Below are 27,919 nucleotides of genomic sequence, written 5' to 3' on the forward strand. Positions count from 1 at the left end.
AAGGGAAGGCCTTGGTCGATTTTTACCGACCTCAGAATTTTTTCCCCATATCATCTCCGAAACGGTGAATCCAAATTTTTCGGATTTTCAAGGTCGCAAGGACAACCGATTTGGATTCACCGTTTCGGAGATATGGGAAACAATTCTGAAGTCGGTAAATATCGACCAGGGCCTCCCCTTAAGATGCTCCTGGCTGGTAATTGGTAATGCTCAAATTGAAAATTAAAACGAAAGAATAGAAATAATTAATAGGTTCTGAGTGAATAAAGAGTATGTTTTAATCTTTAGAAGTAATTAGATTTTATACCAGCCAGATATTGTTTTTGTTTCGAGAATCTCCGCGTCCACGACACTGAACGTACGATTTTTTGTCAATTCCAGGTCGTGGAGTACGACAAGGTTTTCGAAAGTGGCAGAGTACTTATCCATAGCTCGATCTGAATTCAAACAGTAGATCCATTTGTAAGCTCTGTATTGAGGCAACGCAAAAGAAATTACCATTAGCGAAGAATAGTCAAACTGTAATTGGTCAAAGTACTTGGGTAGAAAAAGGTTTTGACACGTGGAAAAACGCCGTTCTACGGTTTATGAAGCACGAGAAAAGTGAATTGCATCGTGAAGCTTTAACTGGAATAGCCAATTTGAGTAAGCCAACGGTTGTGAGTTCTTTGTCACACGGAAAGAAAAAAGAGATGGCTGATGCACGAATAGCTCTTGAAAAGATGTTTAACACTGTCAACGTCTTAGCCAGACAAGGGTTGGCATTGCGAGGAAGGGATAACGATGAAAATTCTAATATCATCCAACTATTGAAAATGAGAGCCGAAGATGTTCCGCAGCTTGAAGCATGGTTGAAACGGACGAGTTATAAATGGCTGCACCATGATTCTGTCAACGAAATCTTAGAGATAATGGCTGAAGATTTAATTCAGAAACTCGTAAGGAAAATAAAATCGGTTACCTATTTTGCGCTCATAGCAGATGAGACAGCTGACATTACTAGAGTGGAGCAGGTATCCATTTCCATCAGGATTGTCTTGGATGATTTATCAATTGAAGAGATCTTCATGGGCTTCTACGCAACGAGTAATACGAGAGCAGAGACACTATTCAAAATTATGAAGGATGTTTTACTTCGCTTCAATTTAAATATTGCCACTCTACGAGGCCAATGCTACGACAGTGCATCCAACGTCAGTGGAAGATTGACTGGGCTACAGTCTCGAAACCGCGAAGAAGAACCTCGGGCACTTTACGTGCATTGTTCGGCGCATACAACGAACCTTGTTGCTCAAGACGTCATGGAAGCCGTTAAATCGACTAGAAATTTCATCAGAGTAATCAAGGAGTTGATCAATTTTATTCGGGATTCTCCTAGAAGAGTGGCAGAGTTCGAAGTTCTCCAAACAGAAGACTCACCTACATTGTCGCAATTTTGTCCTACGAGGTATGAATGATTCAAATATTATCAAAATGCGGTTGCGAATACGATGTTTCATCTATTGTACATTCAGCAGAGTAGTCAATCCGATTTTTTTCATAATCCGCTTTCTGCTTTAGGTGGTGCATGCGGATCAAATCTTTAAAAAGTATGAGGTCTAACTTTGGAGCCGTTCTATCATTTTTGGAGCAATCAAAAGATGATCTCAGAATAGACAGTGCTGCATCAACGAAAGCTTCAGGAGTTCTAAAGCACTTTGAAAGTTTTGATTTCTTCTTCCATCTGACCGTCATCATCAGCGTGTTGGAAAGAATAGAAATTCTTGACACCGAGCTGCAGAAGAGTGACCTCTGTTACAACCACTCACACAAAAAGGTGAAGGCAGTCGTTGAGTCTCTTCTGTCAACACGGCAATTCGGATTTGAGACTGTGTGGGCCGATGCGATTACTGGCGCCAAAGAGCTCGATTTGGATAACCCGGAACTCTCTCGACTCCGAAATCGTCCGAGAAAATTTCGAACGGAAAGCGAGCCTGAAATTCATTTTTCCACGGCAAAAGAGTATTTCGAGAATATTTTTAATGATATCGTTGATCAGATACTCCATTCGCTAGATACCAGGTTTCAGTTGGAAACTATGAATCTCCTTAATAAGTTTGAGGATTTCGTTATTGGGAGAGAATGTGAATGTGCGACGGTAGTTTCTTTTCACAGAGACGACTTCGAGGTTGACAAATTATTGTTACACAGAAACATGTTTTTTGATATATTAAAGCAGAAAAAAATTGAAATATCTACCTTACACGACGTCGTGTTATTCTTAAAAGCAAACTTGAGTATTGCAGAGCTTTGGTTCGAATTTTGTAGGTTGATCAAACTGTTGTCGACAATTCCGGCATCGTCGTGTACGCCAGAAAGATCATTTTCCTCTCTTCGCCGTCTAAAAACATACCTAAGATCGGGGATATTGCAATTGCGTCTGAATAACTTGGCGACACTCTACGTCTATGCGGACTTAGCCGCTGAATACGATCGGAAAAAACTCATAGACGAATTTATAAAGCGAAACAAGGAGCTTCGTACTGCATTTGCGTTGTCTGAATAAAGTCATTGAAAAAATAGAAAATATGTATTGTGACTTGTGACCCCCCCCCCCCCCTCTGCCGCTCATTACTATAGTATAACTCCATACCCAAAAATTTTGCAAGTCGCCGGCGGTGATTTCACCCTCTGTAACACTACTCCCCCCCGAGGTAAAGAGTCGTCCCGACTCGGGAAAGATAAAACAATTGTAAAAGTGATCTAGCAGTCAGTGCTCGAAAGTGAGTTGGAGCTGTGGCTCTAAAAATTTAAAGACTCCCTTTTTTACTATCTGGCATTTGCCCACAGTCTCAAGGTAAACCACAGAAAACCTTGAGCAGATAGTTGAGCGTTAAATTGAATTTCAAAATTTTATGTGCCTTGTTTTATAAAGGTAACTGTTGTTTAGTGTTATGTCTCTTCATGAGTTTGAAGACATCAGCAACGGCCCAAATCAACGTCGAAAAGTAATCTAATCCTCTTCAGGGAGGATCGACCGGTTGAAACAAATTTGGGCGTAAACGTCGAGACGGGAAACCGAAAATTCTGAGACCAAGCAGGGTAAACCAGACGGGAAAGGCTGATTCCTTCTGAGAATTCGTACAGGAAAAGATTGGGTGATTGGATCCAAGATTTCTTCTAGAATCAGCACACCCTAGAGTTTGGGAAGACAAATGTGAGTGGTGGTATACCAATCCAAATTCGCTAAGCGAATTCGGGAAAATACACGGATTAATTGGATTAAATATTCACTCAAAAGAGAAAAGGAACGATCTTATATGAATCAGTTCTGAGTCGTTCTCCAAAATAAGGCCACCAGTCATCCTCAGGAATCGGAAAGGTCGGAAGGAAAAGGCTGTTTGGTAAATAACCTGAAAAAGTGCTTACAAAAACTGACACTTGAAGTTAATACAAGCAATCGCTCATCGATCTCGTAAAATAATCGTGGCTCTATTCACATTATAAAAGAAACCAAAGCCTATTCGACACAAAACTCGATTCCAGAAAAGAAGAAAACTTCTAGAAGGAAACAAAGAAGGAAACAGATATCGACAGAAACAAAAGCTAATCATCGACGTCTTCATTTCCCTGACAGGCAATAAAATAGGTTGGGAATGCCCGTCACGCATAACCAAAATATTTCAAAGAAAGAGGTTAACTCCGATGATGTTTCGGTTTTGTTCAAAAAGTTTTGACATCGTGTAAACTCGGAGTCTCACTAAACAACCTGACCTAAAACGATGTGCTAAATTCCATTCTCTTCTTGAGCTTCAAATGGAGCCAGTCGGTCTAGGTGTACGACTTTTTGTCGTGAATGAGGAGATCTTCGGATTCTATAAACAACATCATTTATCCGGTTGATTATAAAAAGGGGCCTTCCCAGTTTCTTTGTAATTTCGGACATTGTCCTTCCTGTCTTCGAGGTTGAAAGAGCCAGACAGAATCTCCGGGATTAAATTTTAAATCCCTGGCTCGAATATTGTAACCAGTTTTTAATTTGTCTGAAGCCATATAAATCCTACTTCTAGCAAAGCTATGAATTTCTTCTAATCGTTGTTGCAAAAGAGAAGCATAATCTGTTCGATGCTGTTTGTGCACAAGAACAGGACCTTCTTCTAAATCTGACGGAAGTCGAAGATTTCTTCCAGTAAGCATGAGGGCTGGCGTCTACAGATAAACTCTCTAACGAACGCTTGAGCTACAGTAGAAGCTTCTTAATTGGCAAGTGGGACCACTTCGGGCCATTTGGTAAAATAATCGGCAATCACCAGAGCTTATTTATTTCCAGAATAGGGTGTCGGGAGAGGTCCGAGAATGTCCATTGCTATCCTCTCAAAAGGAGCTCCCACGTTATAAATTTGAAGAGAGCTATGTCCTTTAGCTCGAGGTCCTTTCTGCGCCGTGCAGATTCGACATCTACGGCACCAATCTTCAACGTCCGACCGGCAACGAGGCCAAAAATAGAAGTTGCGTATTCTGCCCAGTTTTATTCGAGGCGAAGTGTCCACCTGTAAGAGAATCATGATGAAGAGCAAGAATCTCTGGAACTCGAGTCTTGGGAATCAAAAGTTGCCACCTGATTTCCTTCAATTCTGCAGATTCCCGTTTTCGGTATAAAATTCCGTCAATCAAAAGGATAGAGTCCCATTGAGCCCAATAAATTTTCAAATCTGTCTCAGCTGAAGATATATCCTGCCAGTCCGGGCGAGACTCTGCTTCCTTCCAGAACTTAACTTGAGTCAAAGTGCTGTCCTGTTGAGATTTTCTCCATTCTTCCAGGTCTTTTTCGAGAGAAACTTTCCGTAATAAAGGAGGGGGATTTCTGTTTTTCTCTAATCGTGCATTTTGTTTACACACTGGCATTTCTTCGCAGGGTCTTCGGGAGAGAGCATCGGCGTTTCCGTGATGAATTCCTGCTCGATGACGAATCTCAAAATCATATTGTCCAAGCCTTTCTATTCATTTAGCTACCTGACCTTCGAGGGACATGAACGAAAGTAACCACCTAAGAGAAGCATAATCTGTTCGTATCAAAAATCTCCTGCTGTACAGATAACGATGAAAATGAACCATGGTCTTAACATCAGCTAAAAGTTCTCTACGAGTGACACAATAATTCCTCTCGGTTGTACTCAGAACTCTACTGAAATAACTTATCACTCTCTCCTGATCTCCCTGAATTTGTGATAGAACCCCACCTATTGCTGAAAGAGAGGCATCTGTATCCAAAATAAAAGGAAGTTCGACCTCTGGATAGGCTAAAATCGGCGAAGAAATAAGATTTTCTTTTAATTTCTTGAAAGCCTCTTCGCATTCCGGGGTCCAGTCAAAAGGAATCTTGATTCCGGTCAAGTGATGGAGAGGTTTAGCTATACTAGCGAAACCTTTTACAAATCTTCTGTAATAAGTACAAAGACCTAAAAAGCTTTGTACTTGCTCTTTATTTTTAGGGGTCGGCCAAGAAGAAATCTTCTCGATTTTGGATGGGTCGGTCTTCACACCTTGAGCTGAGACGATGTGTCCGAGGAAGCCTACTTCTTTCTGGAATAAATGTATTGTGTTTCGCTGGATAGGCTAAGACAAGTAATCAAACCCGTGGCAGTTAGGGAACGATTGGCTTTATTTGAATATGTCCTCTGACGGTACGTACACATAATATGGCACTCGTCGCACACGAGGCATTACACTTACACATACATACACTGCAATCCTTCCCTTTGTATTTTATTTCATCTAACACTATAAATCATGGTACAATAATAATATACATATATGGTTTTGACGCATTTTGCTCTACTCTTTTCTTATTTTTAAATTCCCAAATCGCTCAATTGGTTTTCTTTTTCGATTCCACTTTCTTACAGATGGGTATACCTTACCCTTCTCGCTATTATTGTTGTTTGAAATTTGTATTGCTTCGTTGATGGCATTTTCATTTTTATTGCAAACACCATTTTCTGCCCAACGCCTCAATTGATCGCTGTGACGTTTGTGGACTCCTTTCCCCTCTTTAAATTTGATCAAACTATTTTGCGGAGTCTATTTTTTAATAATTTCGGCTTCGAACATTTTATCGTAATTTTTACGGAAATCTTTTGCTAATACAACGTTGCCTGCTACAAAATTTGTTACATTAGTTCCTTTGAAATTTTCTATTTGTTTTTCTTGCTTTAACGTGACAAATTCGTCTACGTTAGGGCGTAACAGGTCGAGCGGCGTTCGCATTTCGCGATTGAAGCAGCTGGACAAGTTGTTGTTGTCGTACAGCGGCTTCTTGTTGTTGTTTAGCCACATCCAGAAGCTTCTTGTTGCTGTCGCTGATGACGTTCGGCGGCTTCGTGTTGTTGGTTCACTAATCTCAGGAGGTCGATTTGAGAGAATGAGGCCACCGCAGGCACGGGAAATGGGTCCACTGAAGGTGTCGATTCTGCTTCAGGGACTCGCGGATTTTTTGTAATTTCTTCTCCGCCACTTTCCCGTTGCCGAGAGCGAGTCATACGACTATTGCTCATAATTAATAAAATTTCACGCACCGAATTGACTCTATTAAAACTCTTAATCCCACTTCTGACACCAGTGTAACGTTCTTGGACGTTACGGAAATGAATATGGATTCGTGAGTTTGATTATCAAGCCAAAATCAAAGGCGTAAATAAATGTTGTGAAAAAGCTTTAAGTGCAGGGTACGTATTTCTAGTTTTAAGTCTGAAACCAGACTGTTTTTACAATAATGTTGGTTGACGCAGCAACCTTATTCTTTTTAAAGACATAAGAGGTTTATAAACGTTTTTTATCTATGATGACTACTAGATCATTAAAAGGGGGCAAAACGGGTGATTTCATCTTTTGTAACAATATAATATCTGTGAATTTTAAGATAGAATGAAATTTAAAAAAACTTAATCACGGTGGTGTGAGTATGTATACATATATATATGTATATATACATCATACATATACCGGCACAATCTCTTGAAACTATACATACAATGCGCATGCGCCAAATAATTCAATCTCATTGGTCGGTAAAATCGCCCTGCGGCGATGTTTTCGTCTGCTGAGCAGAGCGCCAACGTACACAAAATGAAACTAAAGCTGTAAATCTCTCGCGTGTAAAGCCGTGGGTTGAGGTTATGCTGCTGTTTATTTTTACGTAACGTGAATTGTTTAAGAAGAGTAGTATCGTTCAGCAATAACGTGGTCGATATCGGAAGATATTCAACCGAAGCAATAAAGAATTTAACGGACAAGCAAATATCAAATAATACAGAAATTGGGTGTTATTTATTGAAAGAAGAAATCTGAAATTCAATGTGAAATGTCATTAACAAGTGGGAGTTTGGACAAACAGAGGTTGATAAGTAAAAACAAAGTTTATTGTGAACAGATTCTTTATTTACATAAAATTAAAAATGCGTCTCATTAACGATTTATGTTTTGTGCATTTTATTGGAAATTAGTTGTATCAAAAAATATCAAATGATCCTGTCTGATAATATTTTCAGGTACGAAATAATTCATTGTCAAAGCGGGACTAAATTTGTCAGGCATGGAAGCATGTAGGTAAATTTCTAATTACGTGATCTTTGACTATTACAATATTTTAACATGGATTCAATGATAAAATTAGTTTTTTTTTCAGCAGGCTCAAAGTTTAAACTTTGATTAACACGAAGAAAATTATGTCTTACCTGATGGTCAAAACGTTTAGGTGGCAAGGATCCTGGTTTCTCGAGCGGTGCAATCATTATAACCATCGAACCTGGTTGTTCCGTCAGACATCAGGTGCCAGAGTGAATTTCATCAGGCCATCGCCACCTTCTTAACATCAGTTAAGGCAAAATTGAAGAGCGGGATATACTACAGATGATAATGGCTGAATATCCCATCATTTTACTTTGATCGAGCCAATAGCGATAAGTTTGTTACTTAACCGTTGCTGCCAATTCATTCTACCGAGGAATCATTCTGTGCACCATTGCAATTCAAGCATTATTATTGACCAGCATTGTTTTTCAAACTTTATACCATTTAATTTGGTATCTTATTTTGAAGCTTACTTTTACTCTCTTTGGCATTAAATTCAGATAAATAGTTTTTCAAGTCCTCAATTAGATTGTAGGGTTGAATTTTGCTAGGAAAACTGAATCAATCTAAATCTAGAATTTTTAAATAACTTCAGTTAAAAATGTCTTTAAATTTAATCTTAGTTGACGGTGTCATCAGGCTAGCTAGTTGCACGATAACTTAAAACCAAATTCAATTTTACACTCTTTATAGGGTCCTACGCTAAGACTGAAAGTTTGTGAATCTCCATTTATCGCAATTATTTCTGCATTTCATGTTAGCATTGTCTGGAGAAAAAAAAATCTCATTTTGAGATTGGAAATGGAACCTGAAACGCAGAAGTTATTCAGTAGCACGAATTGAAAACCAAGAATTTTATAAGGGTTCCTGCAACAAAGGGACTCTTTCCAAATATCCTTGTTACAAGATGATGTTCGGAGGACTATGAACAAGATATTGTATCGGATTACATTATTTGGAAAAAAATCTTCATAAACTTCGTTAAAAATTAGATATTAATTTATTTTGATGGAATAAGGGACACAATCTTGAATCCGATAATTCAATATCCTCGTAATAATTTTCTGACATTACTCTAAAACATGATTGTCCTTGAAGCTAATTGTTACGTTAAGGCGCATTTTGAGAAAGTTGATTTTCAACTTGTGTCATAGGGTGTGATCTACGTTCCTGGTTTCTACGCTTCCGATTAGATTTTCTGTGTTTCGAACCGCATTAACATGAAATACAGAAATCATTTTAATAAATCTAATATTACTTGAATTTTCAATTTGAGTATTAGGTTCCCCTCATTTATTTAGTCGAACATCATTGAAAATTTGCGAAAGAACTGTGATAATCATTAGAAAATTTTTAATAGTAGTAGCAATAATTTATTGATCGGAAAAAATACATTGACTATCGACTATTTGTAAATTTTGTTGAACTATTTTCGAGAAAAAAAAAGATTCACCATTCTGTTACAGATAGTGAAATATTTAAATTTCTTGAACGCTCTGTTTAATGTCTCATTTTCAAAAGTGATAAAATTCAATATTACCGTCTGAAATCACAAGAGAGTGAGAAAGTTGCTTAGTTGCTTGAAAGTGGCGATGATCTTTGTATGTGTGATAAATTGAATAGGCAGATAACAGTAAATATTAGAGATGTAATTATTTTGGTCGTATCACCTGTTGATAGAAAAAAATTTCATTGTTATTTCTAATGTACGAAATAATAAAAGTGATCAAATAAAATGTTCCCACCTACCTGCTGTGTTTCTTCCAAGCACCCAACATTTAAACAGATTTCTCATTTCAGTCGAATAAAGCCAATTTTCAAAGAGCATCAGCATCAACTTTCCGATTCACTACCTCGACTGTTTGAGATTCTAACCTCAAAAATTCGTATGAACTACATCGCCGCCAGAAACAGAGTTTGACGGCTGAAACTCGGAGTGGCCAGCCTGTCCGAGCAGCCGATAAAACTCGCGCATGTGCATTGTATGTATAGTTTCAAGAGATTGTCCCGGTATAATGGAAGAGCGAGAGAGAGATTCCAAGCGTTATAACGGGTTTTTGCTTTGAAATATGTATTTTCCTCATATGTATATATATATTTCTATAAATTTGACTCGTCCAAAATTAAAAAAAAAAATTAAAGATACGTAGGGTAATGGTAGGAAAAATGAAACTGATTTGAGCGTCGATTATATTTAATGTTACTATACATAAAATAATGGTGAACATGTGACTATAAATATCCATACATATTTTTTTTCGTTCGAAATTGTGTATACATATTATTTTATATGATAAAATTATTTATTAAATTATTATGTTATATTAACCCGTTATAACGCTTGGAATCTCTCTCGCTCTTCCATTGTATATGTATGTATAAATACTCACAACACCGTAATTAAGTTTTTTTAATTTCATTTTATCTTAACATTCACAGATATTATATATGTAAAGTTATTTGTAGCAATATTTCCTAAGAGTATGACCAAAATCCAAAAGAAAAAAAAATATCATAAATATTAAAAATCTAATCACAGATTCGAATTGTTGAGAAAAAAATAGCATAGTTCAGAAAAAAAAAAAAAAAAAAACTGTACGATAATCATTAACGGAATTATTGAGTTATTAATTAATTAAGCGGTTAGAACAGCCGGGCGCGCGAAGCCTCGAGCCCCCAACCACGCCGCCCGGCTTCATTCCTCCGACTAACGCCGCTCGACGAACGTTGAACAATTTTTTTTTACTAGATACAACGCACCTAGAGATCTGAAAAAATTTACGGTGATGCCTTGGAGTGTTGAGAGATAGCTGATATTTTTTTTCCCCGTCAATATTCATTACAACAACAATAAACAAAATAACACTTAAACACCGTTATCTCCGGTTCTAATCAAGATATTCATGTTTTTTTTTTTTTTTAATTACTCGTAAAATGAAGGGCAACTACAATCCATCATAATATTTACAATAATATGAATATTCTCGGAGATATCTCTATTTGTTGAACAGCAAAAAATTTCAAGTCGCCCAAAATTTGAGATTTTCGAGTATAAAAATTTTTTTTTTTTCATTTATGGAAAGTACTAGTAACGAACTGACTCCATGATTTTTTGGCAACCCGTGGGCCAATCACATAAGAAAGGGCAGACGATATACGGATTTTGGCTTGTCGCGGATTGTCGCTCAACTATATAACACAGCCAAAAAGTCTTGCACGATAATTTTGAAGACACTTCATATTACCTGTACCATGAGTTTCAAAACCACACGTTGTTTATTCGTCAATTTATAACAAGAAATGTAAATTTTTTTTTCCACGGCATTTTACATTTTGCAACTAAACAAATAGAGGAAATTGATCTCACGACAGCTTGTTTTATCGAGAATGATGAGACGAACAACTTTGGTTTGAACATTTTTCGTGTATGACCCATAACAAAGACGTTATTTAACAGAATGTGGGGTCTCCAAAGTTTAAACAATCGTTACGGACAAACCTGGACCTAACTTTTGGGGCATAGGTGAAAATATGTTCGTCCGTCTCTAATGAACCTATAAAAAAATCGGCTAACCTACGTTATTCCAGAGTAGAAGTCAGTCGATTTTATAGCTTATTCGTCTGGACTATGCAGCGGCTGTCCTTTTTGTCCGTTTCCTCTCGACTTCCCAGCACTCTTTGCTGCGCTGTGCGCCGAACGATGTTGTAGGAGTTACGCTTGCGCCCTTATAACAGCTAGCTTCACATGCCTACACAAGCTCTCAATTTTTCTCTCGTACCTTAGGGGCTGGAGATCGGGGATAGTCGGGATACATCGAGTTGCCATGGCAGCTACCCGGCCGGGCCGGAGCCCACCGAAGTAGTCTCGTCGCGGTCATGGTGCGATTTGTCGAAGTCGCTCTGTACTTTGTGTAGTGTGTTATTTGTAATCTGTGACTATTTCGTGACTGATTCTGTCGAAGATACTCATTTACTACCAAAGTGAGAATTAGACACATTAGACACATCACCCCTTCACACCTTTATACGGATCTGTATACACTATATTTCATATCACACATATGTATGAGTATTATATGTATTAGTATATACACGCGCAAGCAGTATGTATACATGTGCATGGCACATGAACTTTGACCCTCTACAAATTCAATTGATAGTCAATTATTCTGGCCGTAGCTGTCAAATTTGAGCCCTGGTTTACCATCAACCTGCAGAGATACTATGCTTATTGTTAGTTTTACAGTATGTAGATGCAATTATTTATGTGAGAAAACCCACAATCTTTTGTTTTGAGAAAACTGTTCATCAGAACGTCAAGATCCTTTTTTCTGATCATCATACCTACATGTGCGTTGGTCCTACGTACGTGCACGCGCGGCCTCTGCGTGCATGCGTGCGTGTGTGTGTATGTGTGTGTGCGTGTGCGTGCGTGTGTGTAAAAATGTACGCGTGAATTGTAAAGAGATCAAAAAAATTATGGCAAGTTATTCAGCTTTGAACGTATAAAATTATTTAATTTGATAATTTTCTTGGATTATCCCCATGCATTTGATTTTATCATGCATTTTTAATGTGCCACGTTTTTTCGCTGCTCATAAATGACTGTCCGCTACGGCGGGATGCATATGCATTTCGCAAACTTTCCCCAACCATATTGTACGTTGAAAATGAAAGCAAAATTGAAGAAGATAATAAACGAGCGCTTTTTTTCCAAATACCTGTAGTAGGCACAAATTATTTAAACTCTTTATAGCCTACTTATTTAATTTTGTAATATGTGTACGCATATACTAGTCTACTTATTTAATTTTGTAAAATCTATATACATTTGGATACATATTACGTAATATAGAACATATAGCCCAAAGTATTTATGTTGTTACTAATCGTAGTTATAAATTTATCAAAATTAACAAGTATTATCTGATTTTAAATGGTATCTTTAAGTAGTAATGTGATGATTTAGTCTAGAGTCATGTACATGATAAACTATCTAAGATGAAATTTTTGGCTATCGTTTTTTATAAAGCTGTGTTGGAGTGTGTGATTTTGTAACGAACATAGTAAAATACAACTTGTGAATAAAACGTACATCTATTCAGAATTCATGGGGAAATAATTCTGAAAATATATTGAATCAATAAAACCAGAGTTGTGAACTTAATAAAACAAAAGTATACGAATTGTTTATCGTAGTCCTGTCAACCTTTTCCACGTTATTGTAAAATACTCCATCATTAAACAGTGGATACATGAAAGCACTCTCAATTAATATCAGTGCCCATATACTGTTTACGAAAATTAGTACGAGCCGAGTATTTTCAGCTGAAAACATATTCAAAGTCATTTACCAATGAACAGTTGTGAAAGATTGAGAAGACTCTATATAAAAAAAATAGTTCAAAGACATTTTTACACGTGCAGCAATAGTTTCTAGATGCTTATTGTTAATTGATTGTAGTTTAGCTCCTTGTAAATTTGTCCTTCCTTAAACCCACTGCACGAAACGGGCTGATCTTTTTCCATGTCGATGCTAACAAATTCAAAACACGTAGTATCCTATTTAGAATATTTTCTTTGAATTTGCACCATGATTGTTTCTTCTTGAAAAATTCAGCAAAGTCAGAACAGTGTTTCTCAGACATAACATAAAGAAGAAAAGAAATCGTTGCAAAAGGATAATAAAGATTTTCAACCTTGAATGCACCTTTTTTTAATCACTTACTCGAAAAATACTTTTGCAGAATTAGACTTAATGCACAGAACCCTGGAAATTGCTTAATTTACAAATAAGAGAGGATAAAGTGTTTTTTTTTTTTTTTGGTTTCATATTTATAGAGAAATAGCCCCGCGGTACATACTCCAGTGTTACATAGGTAATATAGCTCACATGATGTGATATACAGAACATTAACGCATAAAAGAGAACATAATATCGAAATCCAGGCTCATGGCACTGTGCCACACAGCGATAATGACATGTGAAATTTTGGCACAGGGGAAATATAGGGCACAGGTATTGAACCCTCTCTCTCTCTCTCTCTCTCTCTCTCTCTCTCTCTCTCTCTCTCTCTCTCTCTCTCTCGATCGATCTAGCTCGATTTATATTTAAAAAATTGAACTGCTTGACGGGGTATGTTAGAGTTATCGGATAAATTCGGGGTTGCGGCCAGTGTTTTTTTTTTTATGTATGCTGGTTACTTTTGGGGGGTGAGCGGAAAGAAATTCCAACACGACCAAATTAAGAACCACCCTAATATACCTGTATATATATTGTAACGTGTTCGGCCGTCTAACCGTGGCCAAACGTCGATCATAACATCAGCTGGCACACCGACGCGCGAACACACTGACGAGATGACGCCACAGTGACGCCGACTCATCGAAGAACTACGACAGTGATGCCGGCTCACCGACGCGACGGACGCCCTCGGTGATGACGATATATCGACAGGCGGCGGAAGATCGTCACCGCGCTCGCCACAACGACACAGCAGGAGCAGTGTAAAACAGCCGGCAGTGAGCGTTCCAATCCGTAGTAGTTAAGACAATGCGCCTGTTTTAACTCACACACTTATTAAAAAAAGTAGCTGTACTATAGCGCTCGTGCTTGACTCATTTGTGATAGAGGGAGTGTGTCTCATATATAGAACCACTATCCAACTTAAATTCTTTGCAGATCAATCTAACAGGCAAAGCGCCACATGACATCCGAAGAGTCCATATTATATTAATGGGAGTAGTGTATAGCGACATGCTTCTCAAGGAATAGTAGTATAGACATTAGTCAAATCAACTTCAATAAATCATAGATAGGAGTACAACTGATAATTGCGTCAATTTTTATTTAAATCAATTTAGCGTGTAAGTAAAATTAGATTAAAATTATTTCGTTAACGCATGTGCATGGGCAAAAGTGCCACAAATTTGTATCACTTCTCATTAATTTTCTTTATGCTTTTATTAAATTTTTATATAGCGTAATCCTGTTTTCTTGCTAATTAGTATCTTGATGAAAAGCCAGGATATATAGCAACAGGGCACAGGAACGGTGCTTATAGAGCTTAATCAGGGATGCCAGGAACGGCTCAAACGCCTGACTGTAAATTGCAGCAACGAATGCAAGTCCTGCATCTACGAGAATAGAAACATAGCGCAGGCACGCTGGAACGGCTTTACCACCTGAGTCGACTATCGCAGCAACGGATGCAAGTCCTGTGTCTGCAAGCATAGGGAATCACGAGAAAGGGAATATGAGTACGGGAACGGCCTCATAGCCTGACTCTGCCTAAGTCTGAATTTGTTCAAAGTGCAACGGCTTAGCAGCCTGTGTCACTGGCGACTCGCAAGACTTAATCGGATGTTCATTTGCAACACGATGCAAGGGATTAATATCCCGCGTCATCTCGATACAAGGCAAATAAATAAGACACAACTTAGGGAACTAACTTCTTAATTTATTGAATGTATCTCATTTGATTATTAAAACACAAAATAATAGACTTGCCGACACGGTGTTTCACCAGTGCATACTGCACTGAGAAACATGTGAACGTTACAATATATTAGAGTGGTCCGTAGAAAGGTCGTTTTCAGATTTTGACCGTCCCATCCGCCAAATCGGAAACAATTCAAGAATAACTTCCAAATTTTTAAAAGTTTTTAACTCAACTTCAACCCGTCCCGCCAACAGGATGGACTTCCGCATTTAAAATACACGCGTTTCGGAGACATTCTCAGTATATATTTTGTTGTAAGAGTAACAGTGTTCAAAAGAATCTGTAACTGCAAGGTTTTAGTAGGCATTAGTGCTACTATATAAGAAAAAAAATCACATCGCCCCATCATGCCATATCGATGAATTGCACTTCCTCGAAATCTAATTGTTTTTTTTTATCCAGAGGAAGTGCAATTTGTCTAGATTGCTTAGTACGATGATATGATTTTTTTCTCATTGTCAGACAATTGCACCAATACCCACTAAAACTTCGCAGTTACAGATTTTTTTGAACATCATTACTCTTACAATAAAATATTCACTGAGAATGTTGAAATGTGAAATTCGAAACTCGTGTATTTTAAATGAGGAAGTCCATCTTGTTGGCGAGAAGGCTTAGAGGACCTTGAATAACTTTAGTAAGGGATAAAATGATCACACCTTTTTTAAAGAGCGTTCAATTCTCTACAAAAAATATATTCGTGAATTTTTCGTACGACGCATCGTTAGCTAGTTATAAAAATCAGGCGGAGTAAAAACCATTTTTCCCATGTTATTCTTACGGAAAATAGAAAGGTGCGATGCGCAACCTCTTAATGTTAATATTGAAAGCTCCAATTTCAACAGGGTTATTTTTATACCTAAATGGAACCTTTGAACCTATTTGGAAAAACAGAAAATTTTTGTTTTACTTTGAAACCAGTGGCATAACTACCGGGGTTTTTGGTGTGCGCAGAACATGGGCCCATGAGATCCAAGGGCCCACGTTCCACCGAGAAAAAAAATGATTTGTAGGCAAAGAAACGGCACGGATTCTATGAGATCGCTATAATAAATTCCGACGAATCCTTTCACATTTTATTCCTAATAAATTCCTGGAATTCATGCCATTTCTTTATTTCTGCGTCAAATAAAAATGCTTTGGAGTGTTTTCGTTCAGAATCGTGTAGGGAATGGGGCTGTTGAGCTCTTTTCCGCGTTTGAGATACTTGGACTTCGTGCAATTGCACTATTGTCATATATAAAGAAAGTTATACATCATGTATTATATATTTCGTGAGAATATGATGGGTTTTATCGAATCAATGGCATTGATTATTTTGTTCGATTGATTTGGATAATAAATGACTGACTTTGCTTACTAAATAATCTTTCGGGACGTGTGTTCTTCTGTGAGTTTAGAATTTCTGCTTCTTATATTACGTTTATTAACGTTGTTGAAATTTTCAGTTTGGATATTTAAAATGCAATTACATAAATTTAAAAGTGTGGGTAAGTAGAGGGACCCTGATCGAATAATTGCACATGGACTTACGGAGACATAGTTACGCCACTATTTCAAATACACATATACAATATATACATATATGTATTAGGGTGGTTCAGAAAAAAGTAATTTGTGATTTTCCACCATAGCACCCCGTAAAAAGTTTTTTCAGGTTAAAAGAAAGATTTTCTTAAAAGATGAGCGTTTTATGTTGTGTGGAAAATCGCGTTCAATTGATTTTTCGTTATTTGCGTTACAAAGAAGACCCACACTCGTAATATTTGGTCTGCAGTGGATGGTGGAGAAATGTATTTGATCACGTTTACATTATTAATTCAATCTCATAAAATAGTCATATTTCAATATGAACTTTCAATTTAGGCGAATAAGATTCCCGGTTGATATATTGTTGTTTTATGGGTCGTGATCTTTGTGTTGAATATGAGTGTCAGGGAAGAAATAATAATCGAAGTGCTACAACATGGTTCTTCATAAATTCAAAAAATATGAAAAATAAGTAAAAAATCAAATGAGTGCGATCTTCCACATAACGTAGAACACACATCTTTTGACAGAATCGTTCTTGTAACCTGAACAAACTTTTCACGGGGTGCCATGATGGAAAATTCAAATTATTTTTTTATGAAACACCCTAATATATATATCGTAACGATTCATTTTTCGATATGGTGAGATAAGGTGAGGGCTATCAATTTATTATTCTACCGCACAGGTTAGTTTGGGCTAGAGAAGAAGTAATTTCGAGCGCCAGACGGAACTGCGTCAATTTTTACGAAAGGTAAAAGAGAAGAAAAAAGATGAAGCGAACCTTGCGACGGTTTTGCACAACTTACAGTCAGATAGACAAGATACTGGTTGAAACGTAGGGGGTAACCAGAAAGGGCACAAAGAAGCACGTATGATGCTGATTGTATCAAATGTATTGATGAAATAGCAGAAATCAGATACACCGCGAGAACGGAAATTTGAACAATTCAACAAGATAAATTAGTGCGATAAACAAAAGGGCAGATTGTTAGTGCAGTACGTGATACTATCATTCGATAATCAACAACCAGTAAGCTTACAATAATAGGAAATAATTGACTAACATGCAATAACAATCTTAGGAATTATTTGCAATAGAGAAAATAAATACAATAAGTGAGAATTAGCAAAGGTCAAAAATTTACGGTGTTCGCGTACGATAATCATAAGAAAGGATTAATAAGAATTGCTAACAACTGCGGAAGATAATTCAGTTACGATTAAAGAGTAGTTATTATTTCATAACGAGTCTATAATTAACAAACGGAACGATGAAGGTGCGAAAGGACGGGTACTCAACCGATTCTTACTTAACGAAATTGTTGCGATATTTTTGTTCACATATTATTGAGGAAAGTCATCGGTATCGACGAGCATTCACGAATATTTCGTGCTGCATAAATTGTGAGACTGCAGCATAGGGGATTATACATAGTAAACGATACGATATGCTCGAGATGCCGTGAACTTATTATTAACGATAATTTATTTTACGTAGGAATCTAGATTGCGGTACTTTGGCGGTAGAGAATCTGTTCATGCAATAGTTAGAAAATTAACCATGGAGAAGAAGATTAGTGATATATCAGAAAATAAGTGATAGAAAATTAATAAGAATCAGCAATATAAATATGAAAATTAATCAAGTTATTTTCTACGATGATATTACCGATACTACAAACTAGACTAATCTACGACCAGTGCTTCGATATTCGGATTTCCGATGTTCCACGGGTCAAACAACTCACTTATTGTAGAAAAGATATTACCGTTGAATCAGGGCATTCACATTAAATTTGATGTGATGAAGATAAGTATAAGATAGAAAAAGATACTACGTAAGCGTAAGCATAAGCAATGTAAGCGAGAAAATGGTCAGCGTGACGCACATAGAGAGGAACTATGATATTAGACAAAGTAATATGATATCAAGTAAGGAATTACGGAAAGATATTCACAAATTAGGCACAAGAAATGCGATACAGGTGAGAGAATCGAGATGAATATAAGAGAACATCATGAGATCAAGTGCGAAAAGACAAGAAAATTGACGTAACAATTCCAGCTTAAATCATCAGAAAATCAAATATATCTGAGGTCCAAAGATAATACGTATCGCGCTAAAGTAAAGAATGCTAACCAGTTACGGAATTACATGCTGTAAAGAGAAAATCAAGCTTTGGAAATTTGCGGTTTGGACGTATTCGAGCTACGTACAAGAAAAGGAATGAAAAATAGCGAAAGATATGTTGCAAGTAAATGCGTGGTTTCACACAGGAGACAGCAAAGACCTTACCTTTAAGATAGAAAAGAAGAAATGAATGTAAAAGAAAAATCAGAGTAGAACAGAGACTGAGATATTTATAGTGACAACGGATAGTAAGATAACAAAGAAAGAGAATTGAACTGTAAATCGAGGCACGTGTGGCTTAATATACTTTTGGTGATAAACTGGGCCGAGGCGATCGCCGATTCTAGCAATCCGAGTGAATTTGTCGTTGCGTCACGTGATCTTCCATCGCGGTAATTGGTATGGTCGGTTACGTGTCATTTTCTAGGACTCCGCTTTGTGTTTTAACTCTTACGTGCGGTAAGGTAAGCTGCGATATGGCCTTGCGTGAAGGGGAAGATTCTGCTTCGCCGACTCGCTGCTGGTACTTCTCGTACGATCGGGTTTTGGCACGTGGCAATAGCCGTCAAAATAGCTGGGTGCCTGGAAGTACGTGGGTGGCTGGGTCCTTGTCATCCAGGGCACTCGTGGTCCGCCAGGGCAGCTTAGCATCACATTCGTAATCCATCATCCTGATTTATCATCATTGTTTTGGTCCACCAGAATAGATTGTCATTACGCTGATACCCGCTGACTATCTGCGTTGCCAAGAAAGTAGGTGGTTCAGTAGTCTAGCACCAGATTGGTAAGTCTGTGGTGACAGGAGGCTGCGATTGTGGTAGGCATTTGAAAACAGTGCGGAATTTTTCAATAATTTGGCACCTGGGTGAAAAGTCTTCTCCCTCTGAAAGTCGGATCCTCATTTCATACCGAGTCTCTATATGCGTAATCAAGAGTGGTATTGCATCGTTCACGGAAGTAACAAACGAAAACCGACTGTGAGGAAAAAATAGTCGAGTTTAAAAAATAATGCATTATACTCGATAAATCGGGCAAAAATAATCAATTCAATCGAAAATCGATTATTTTTTATCATTCTTACCCTCGCGGCGTACTTTGTCACGGCTGTGGCCTTCATTGGCGATATGTTGCGGTAGTTGCTCTTATTAACGATATTCGATGCACGTGTCACAGTGCGTTACATAGATATAAGGGAAAAGAAAAGAAATTGACTTATTGTTAATTTGCTTAGCTTAACGTAGATTCCGAGTTTGTTTTCCGGGAATATCGGAGTCACACGTGCCCCGGGAGGGTTTTCGCGGTAATACACACCAAGGTGTGCGTCAAGTAACCCTTGTAACAGTTTCTAGAGTAAAAAGAAAAAAGAAAGTGTTACAGTGTGTATGAGCAAGTCCACCAATTCCAAAGTCAAAGCCGGCGTTACCCCCACAGATCTCGTAACTTTGTGTGCCAAAAGTCCTTATTGAAGAACAGTGTCTCAAATTTTTTTAGATTTTTTCTTTCCTATGTTTGAAGTCATTCAATGAATTATTCCATAGAGTTTTTCAATTCTTATTTTGTTCATTTTTTTTTTTGCTTCTGTTTTTACAGCTATAACTATTTTTATAAAAACAGGTTTCCATGTAAAAACGGCTCGGCACCTCCGAACCAACTTCAGGTATATAAATAATAATTTATCCAGACAAAGAAAACAACAATTTCCGTGGCGGCATTCCTGATGAAATGGTGCACTCTGATTGGCCTAGCGTTATCGCTTATAATTCAAAAACTATGCGTCGGACGAGCATCCGGCAAAGAAATTCTTGATTGGATTTTAGCGAGGTATCACGCTGGCTAGTCCGTGGGAGGCAATTTAGGGACACCCTGTATTGACGATCTTTTAGCTTAGGTGTTATTACTTGCGCTTTTGGGTAGAAAATGAACTGTGTAACGTCGACTCTTTATGGCCCCTCACTAAGCTTTTTGTCGTTGTAAGAATAACACGGGATTTAATGATTATTTTCCACTGCATTTTTTTTCTCCGGCAATGTTCATGGAAAACATCTGAATTCAACTGGAATTCATCAAGTATAATTAACTCGTTTCGAGGGTATTTTTTCCTTTATTATAGCTTTAGTTTTCGATTATTTTCAGTAAATTTCAGTTCCAAAATTCCAAAAATTACATTTTAGATATGGTATACCAGACATGCGGTTTCCAGAAAAAAAACATCATTGGAAAGAGTAAATTATACTTGATAAACCGCCGTTTGATTCTAATTTTTCCCATAAAAATTGCAAGAAAAATGAAAAATAAAGTATTAACTGATCGTAAAATTCCATGATATTCTTATAGCGAAAAAAGTCTCGTGAGACGGTTTAAGGAGTTGACATTTTTAAATATCAGGAAATTGTTTCTGAATTATTTGGAGTCGATTTGGATGGCGGCGCAATGGAATTTGTCAACACCCTAAATAAGAACCACCTCAGTGTATGTGATATCGCAAGTGTCGGTGGTCTGACGTGAAAAAATATATGCATACTTATTGCATTGTATTAGCTTTCAGCTCGAGGAGCATTTTTCCTTCTTTGGTAACAAGAAATAAAATATTGATTTTTTTCGATATTTTCGGCTCAATAATATTATACGTTATTTTATTATTAATGATTATTCAACACGATTGTTAACGATAAAATCGTCCATCAGCCAAAAATTAGTTTTACTTGAAATATGTGTACTATATTTAAAGTCTACTCATTGATTACAGCTCAAGATATTGTTTACACCGTTTTGAAAAACATAGTTTCAAAGAAATCGCGTTTAAAGTTGGAGTACTAGTGTTTTCAGTAAAAATATTATCTCACGCCAAATGCTCTGACTTGAAAAATCTTTTTATTATCGATATAAAATTTATTGCGTATTAATCCTTACCGTTCAAACTATTTTGGAAGATGGAAAAAATAAAAGCTAAAAAATTCCACACTGCGGTAATCCTTTAAGAAAAGAGGAATTTGTCGCCATTGATTATATATCTACAGTTTGGGCAAAAAGTACACCCACGTGCTTTCGTAATCTGATGTTTCATTGTCAGTGTCGGTTTTCGGACTGCAATCAACAACAAATAATTTAAAAAAATGATGAAGCGCACATATGCATTTCAAAATTGAAATTATACGATAATATTACTGTTCAAAGCTAACTGATCAATAGACTGAATCTCATGAAATCCTCAATTCTATAAAATATTCCATTAAACTACAAGTGGTAAAGAAGAGTAACAAATCTAATACGTTAGTAAAATTAAACAATCTGTCATCAACCAGTCATTCCGATGCACAGTTCCTTGCGTTAAAAAAAAAGTTCAGTCCATTGATAGATCGTAACAGATAGCCTTGGAGACGGAATTATTACACGGGATCACACACGTCACGAACAAGTATGACCGTTTCGATAAAACATATAAAGCGAATGTGCTCGCCAAGTACGTAGCACTTGGAATGATGTTTCGATATCACTACACGACACAGCGAGGTCCGACTTCACGACGTATACCTACTTGCTGGGAGATCGTAGGGCTTGGGGTTTTTTCCTGATTTCACACCAGACACTGGCAATATCTTTATTGTGATTTGGTTTCGATAACTTGGCGGATTTTTTTACATTTCAGACGTTTTTGCCTGGATTTCATTACTTTTTGTAAGTATGCGGGAATGATACTGCTGTACCGTAGTAAACAATGAAGTAATTGTAAGGAAACCACAGTCTTATACCTGTTCAGATATGTAGCACTCATAGTTGAGAACGTTCTGACTTATGACCATCATGAGAATGCAAATAGTAATACGACTGATCCAATTTGCGCACGTTTCCATAAATAATAATGATATGGCAGTAGTCTTTCGAAGACTTGGGTGGTGCATCGGATCATATTACGCGTCTATAGACCGTGTCAAGATGTTCACTAGAAACACCCGCATTCGCATAAAGGATTAGGAAAATTGCAGGCAACCTTACCTAGATGTAGCCGGACTGAGTCTAAGCCTTAATTCGCTGATCCGGCGCCGGAACGACATAATCCGTAACCACTAGCGTCTATCTCAATTTTCGAACAACTAATGAGTACATTGCGAGGTGAAAACTATTAACGGAAATTCTTTTTTTTTACATTTTATTCAACCGCGTAACTCAACAAGTATGACTAAAATTTGTCAGTCTCAGTGAATAATTCTATTTTATACAGTCTTCAATTTTTAACACTTATCTATCAATTAATAATACATGTCACAAGCTCAGACCAACGGTGCAAGACCTTTGATATAATGTATTATTTCGGGAATTCGTGCAAATTTGAAAGTAAAAGATGTAGTACATGCAATTTCATGTTGTGTTTTCTGAAACACTCGTTCGAGATATTACCGATGGATTTCGGGTCCGTGACGCGTTCGAATGAATCAATCATGCGGAACGGTTAACAACTGTGGCGTTCGATTATTCGTGAAACGTTCATGAATACCGATTTGTAATCATTTTGCCGGTGGAACATAAATTTGGAGCAAACGTTACGAACATTACGAGAAATGTAATTGCCGTTCTGAGAAAGTAAATAATGTAATTCAGCATTTATGTGGACTGCACTAAGTTTGTGCAGATTATTACCATTGTGATTAAATATTTATTATTACACCACAATATATGTTTTTTCGAAGGCAACAGACTGCTAACGCAGATGAAATTGAGATTCATCTATCTTGCGTTCACATGTTCGTACAAAATAATCTCTCAATATCTATAAAACGTTGAGAGATGAGCCGCGATATTACAAGGCATGTGAATTTATTTCTTCACAATTTTTATATGCCAACCACATATTATCAGTATAGAGGAAAATTTATATCTTAAACTGAAAGTGATTCAAAAGTTCCAGATGGTAGTTATTTGTTCAGGGCAGCATTTTACTGCTTGTTCAGTACCTTATAGAACCATGCACAGGTAAGCAAAAGTATTGTTTTCAACGTTATACAAAATTGGTGAGAATACAGAGCTTACATTGTGGGTGATGAAATGCATCGGGTGGGGAGCCCATTTTTGTTGATTATAAGCGTTACATGAGTGAAAATGGAATTCGTGCTGGTGAAGTTCTATGAGTTGTCGAAATGTGCTGCGTGAAGCGCCGAACATTGAAGGGTCGACACGCAAAATCTTCAGTATAATACATATAATAAGCCATTGACAATACCTTGATTTCAACGTTAGTGTATTGAAATATTCGCCCACTTTTGCTCTTAACTTATTTATACAATTTGACACCAACAGGTTCCGCAGATTACATTTCCGTTCGATGGACATTTGGGAGACGCTATTTTATAATATTCTATTGCTTTAAATAATTGTCATTCATGAGTGATGTACGTTAATTTCAACAAACGACAGTTCGCACGAAATACTGACTTCTATGTATCGTGTCTTATTTTAGGATTCACGTCTGAATCTGAGAGTTACTCAAGTCCATTGAGGTGCTGTTATGATTGAATCGAAAATGTTTATACAACTGGATACATGTCTATTAAGGTCCAGAGAAGGTTGAAAAGCGTGATGATCTGCTCATGTAGCCAATTTGACACCGTCATATATCTGAAACAATTTTAGAGTTTAGAAAAATATGAGAGCATAGATTAATAACAATTAGTCACTTTGTGGTACTTTGTAATGCGATTCTAGTACTTCAAATGAAGCTTAGGGTAGCAGCTGAAGTTAGCAGTCAAACGTGTTTAACTTTTTTGACATAAAATAATGTAGTTCAGTTTGATCGTCATGATGCTATAAAATAGTTGAGAATTCTAGTTATTTCACCACATTTTGATTTTCGTACTTCACTACCTTATTTCAATGAACATTAGAATATCGAATTCATGCTGCAAGCTACAGCCTTGTGTACTGTAACAGTCGAAGCAGATAGACATGCTTGAGAGATATGATCACAAAAGACTGCACGATCCGCACAGAAATTCACAAGTTCTCAGTGGGGCATTCACCATATTTCATGGGGGTTCAACTTTTTTATTCGAAGCATCCAGTTAATTCACATCCTAATTTTTGCTGTCGTTAAACCCAAGCACAATTTCTGTCACGAACGTATCAGTAAGAACAACAGAAGTATCTGTAAAAACAGACAGTACAACAATCACGCACAAAACGAAAAACATTTAATTAGTCGTGCATTTGTACTACAATTATGTTTATGAAGTCTATAGTTTGTTTCGTATGGTAACAGGTGGTATATTAGTAATAGTATTGTGGTCAGCGCTTACCGCTTGTTGCTGTAAAGTGAATGGTGCTGGGATAACAATGGTGCAATGGATAGGTAGATGAAGTTAATAATTGGCAAGCAATGAAAGACGGTTCGAGACAATAAGTAATACATAAAGTGCCAATTTCCAAGTAGCTGTCCTTTTGTGTTGGGACGTAGTTATACCGCAGTGTAATATTAGTGAGTTTAACAGATCAACGGTCGGGTAAGAATGGGCTGGGTGACTGCGTAACATAAAACGAAAAACAATCAGGGTTTTATTATGAATGTAGCTGAAAGAAAGGAAATAATTTTATCTCATTACATGAGGCTGAAGTTAATAATGTTATTGTAACAATACATCAGGAAAAAAAGTATCATTGCCCAATTTTAGAATGACTTTTCAGGGAGCTGACTTTCCAAAGTGGGAGTATGTTTTATCTATCATGGTTTACTAAATATTGTCCATTCTCACAGGTGCAAAGTGACGATTTTTCACAAACATGCATCGTTACAGCAACGTTATTAACTTCACCTTTATCTTATTATTGTGTTTGTAAATATCATATGAGGTTAGGGTGATTCCGTCAATATGAAAATGTATAGCGTACCGTTGATTTAAGTATTGGCAAATGTACAGTATTCTTCTTGGTGAGTAGTTAGTGGTGCTGAACAACAGATGAATGAAGTAAATGCTTAGTAGTCTGATGACAATCGGTTTGATCTAATAAGATGTGTAGAATGTTGAGTTTTGCACAGCTGTCGATTATCTTCTCTTTGGAATGTCGGCTTGTCGAAGTTTAACATTTAAAAGTTCCAATGGATCCGAACAGAATAGGAATAGTCCAAATGACTGTGAAATAAACGAAACAACAAACAAGCAAGGAAAAGGTTCCATGTTATCAATGATAAGTACCATACCGTGTTACACTGAATCAAAGTAATATATTGAACAAATACATACTAAAAATACAAATTAATAAACAAACAAGTCATGCATTTGGTAGAGATCAAGAGGTTGAGGCTAAGCTATTCATATATTAAATGTTATGTGTATAAATATAATCTAATGAGAATTAACGAGGTATCATACCGTCTGATTTGAATGAAGCATCGTGAGTATTCTTCCAGTAGCTTTGGTTAGCATTGTTCTATCTGATGATTCATGATGTGCGAACAACATTCTTCTTGGCATTTGCTTAATAGCCATGTATGCATGTCACAAATGTTGCTGATTATATTGTTTTTGTTATTCAGGCTGTTTGTCGAATTTGTATCCGATTGCAGAATATTTCGTCTTTTCTTTGGTTCGATTCTGTGTTTACACCTACCTCGGACGATCCATTTTGTAAAATCAGATGAGCTCTTAATGCAGATACCACTAATAATTGAGCTTTAGAGGGCTGGACTGGCTTTTTTAGGAGTCAGTAGATAAATCGGAATCTCCACTGGACGTGTTGACTGTTTATAGACAAAAATATACTTCTAAGAAATATAGAATTTCAAGGGAAAAATGCCGGCTCTCTAAAGGTTAATAATAATCGATCACTGATTCACTCACTCACTTATTTTATGAGACCATCAGCGTGACCAATTTTCACGAAGTTTCCAAATTTATTTCAATATTGGATAACATGTAAATAACTAAATAATAATAATTCATCATGAATATCTTACGATCGACAACGTGACAGCCTCATGAGGCGACCATTTTGGTTAAAAATAATTAGAAAAGGTACAAACTGTACAGTAAAGATAAACGGTTTGCAGCGCGGGCAGCGGCATCGGCCTGTTGCATTATTAATTAATAACTGCTTTACCCAGCACCCATTTTGATTTATCAACCCACTTCGCAACTTTATAATATTATACCGGCCGAATATAGATTCAGATTTATACCAAAATCAATCGGGGGTGAGCTTTCGATACCAAGAATCTGTGTTTAAAACTTAAAGTCGATTCATAAACGCGTTCGAGCGGAATCGTGTTCACAAGGTGCTCTGGCGTGGAGAAGAAGGAAAATAATTTTCATTTTCATCATCTTTGAGAGCTAATACTGCGGAAACCACTTGACAGATTTCGATCAATCTTTCTCACAAAGGTTATATCGGCCGGAACTACCAGCTGTATAAGATTCATTTAAAAATATTCACGCGTTCCTGACATATAACATATAAGTAGTTAGGCCTGGTAAATATATTCTCGGCTAGCTTTCGCCTTTATATCTTGGCGACGATTCGCTGCCGCGAATCTAGATAATGCAAGAATTAAAACTACACGTCATTGGGCGACGTGATTTTACCCAATTTCCAAAGAATGACGCTACGAGAATTATTATTCTGTTAATTCAAAACGAGAGTGAAAACTTTATTGTCAATCGATAGATAACAAAATAACAATATCTCGAGAGAAAATAATAAAAGAATAAGACAGATTTTACCATAGATTTTAACTAACAAAAAAGATTGACATTCATTAACAATTCACGAAATCGGTTGATTCGACGAGACTGACTGTAAAGTACAAGAGACAGTTTACATGAGGGTTATTCATAGACGATAGAATTAATGATTTACAATATTTAGAAATTAGAGAAATTACACAAATAAAACTTAAAATATAATTTTCGAGAGAATGCAAAATTATAAGAGCGTGAGAAATTCAGAGAAGGGTTTGCAAAATGAAGAAGCACACTAAATACACCTTATTACAATAAAATCCGGAATAATTCGCAGATCTTAAATTAATAAATAAATATGGTACTGCAGAAAAATACAAAGAAAAGAATAGTAAGTAAAAACAATACAGAATTGCCAATAGCAATAGAAAAAGTACGGTGGTATTTAGCGGCTGAACTTACGCTTGGGTACACTCCAAAGA

The 27,919-nt window shown here is 36.8% G+C and overlaps 2 protein-coding genes across 3 annotated transcripts in view; both read left to right on the forward strand.

Moving 5' to 3' along the window:
- Positions 1-692: 692 nt before the first annotated feature.
- On the forward strand, positions 693-4,172 carry LOC124221642 (zinc finger MYM-type protein 1-like). Its single transcript, XM_069137122.1, has 3 exons — positions 693-1,447; positions 1,561-1,816; positions 4,050-4,172. Exons 1-3 carry the CDS (start codon positions 693-695, stop codon positions 4,170-4,172), a joined length of 1,134 nt encoding a protein of 377 aa, XP_068993223.1.
- Positions 4,173-11,442: 7,270 nt separating this feature from the next.
- LOC124221964 (dipeptidase 1) overlaps positions 11,443-27,919 on the forward strand; it is a 1,639,756-nt gene continuing 1,623,279 nt past the window's right edge. For both annotated transcript variants that reach the window (XM_046632456.2, XM_046632460.1), the window contains exon 1: positions 11,443-11,589. The gene's annotated coding sequence lies outside the window, so the exon portion shown is untranslated. The remainder of the gene's footprint in view (positions 11,590-27,919) is intronic.

The sequence above is a fragment of the Neodiprion pinetum genome, chromosome 6 (genome assembly GCF_021155775.2).
Source record: "Neodiprion pinetum isolate iyNeoPine1 chromosome 6, iyNeoPine1.2, whole genome shotgun sequence".
Taxonomy (NCBI): Eukaryota; Metazoa; Arthropoda; class Insecta; order Hymenoptera; family Diprionidae; genus Neodiprion; species Neodiprion pinetum.

Coding starts and splice junctions, on each gene's coding strand:
- LOC124221642 (XM_069137122.1), top strand. CDS start 693: ATGGCTGATGCACGAATAGCTCTTGAAAAGATGTTTAACACTGTCAAC. Junction 1,448..1,560: donor TCGCAATTTTGTCCTACGAG/GTATGAATGATT, acceptor TTTCTGCTTTAG/GTGGTGCATGCGGATCAAAT. Junction 1,817..4,049: donor ACAACCACTCACACAAAAAG/GTGAAGGCAGTC, acceptor TCCTACTTCTAG/CAAAGCTATGAATTTCTTCT.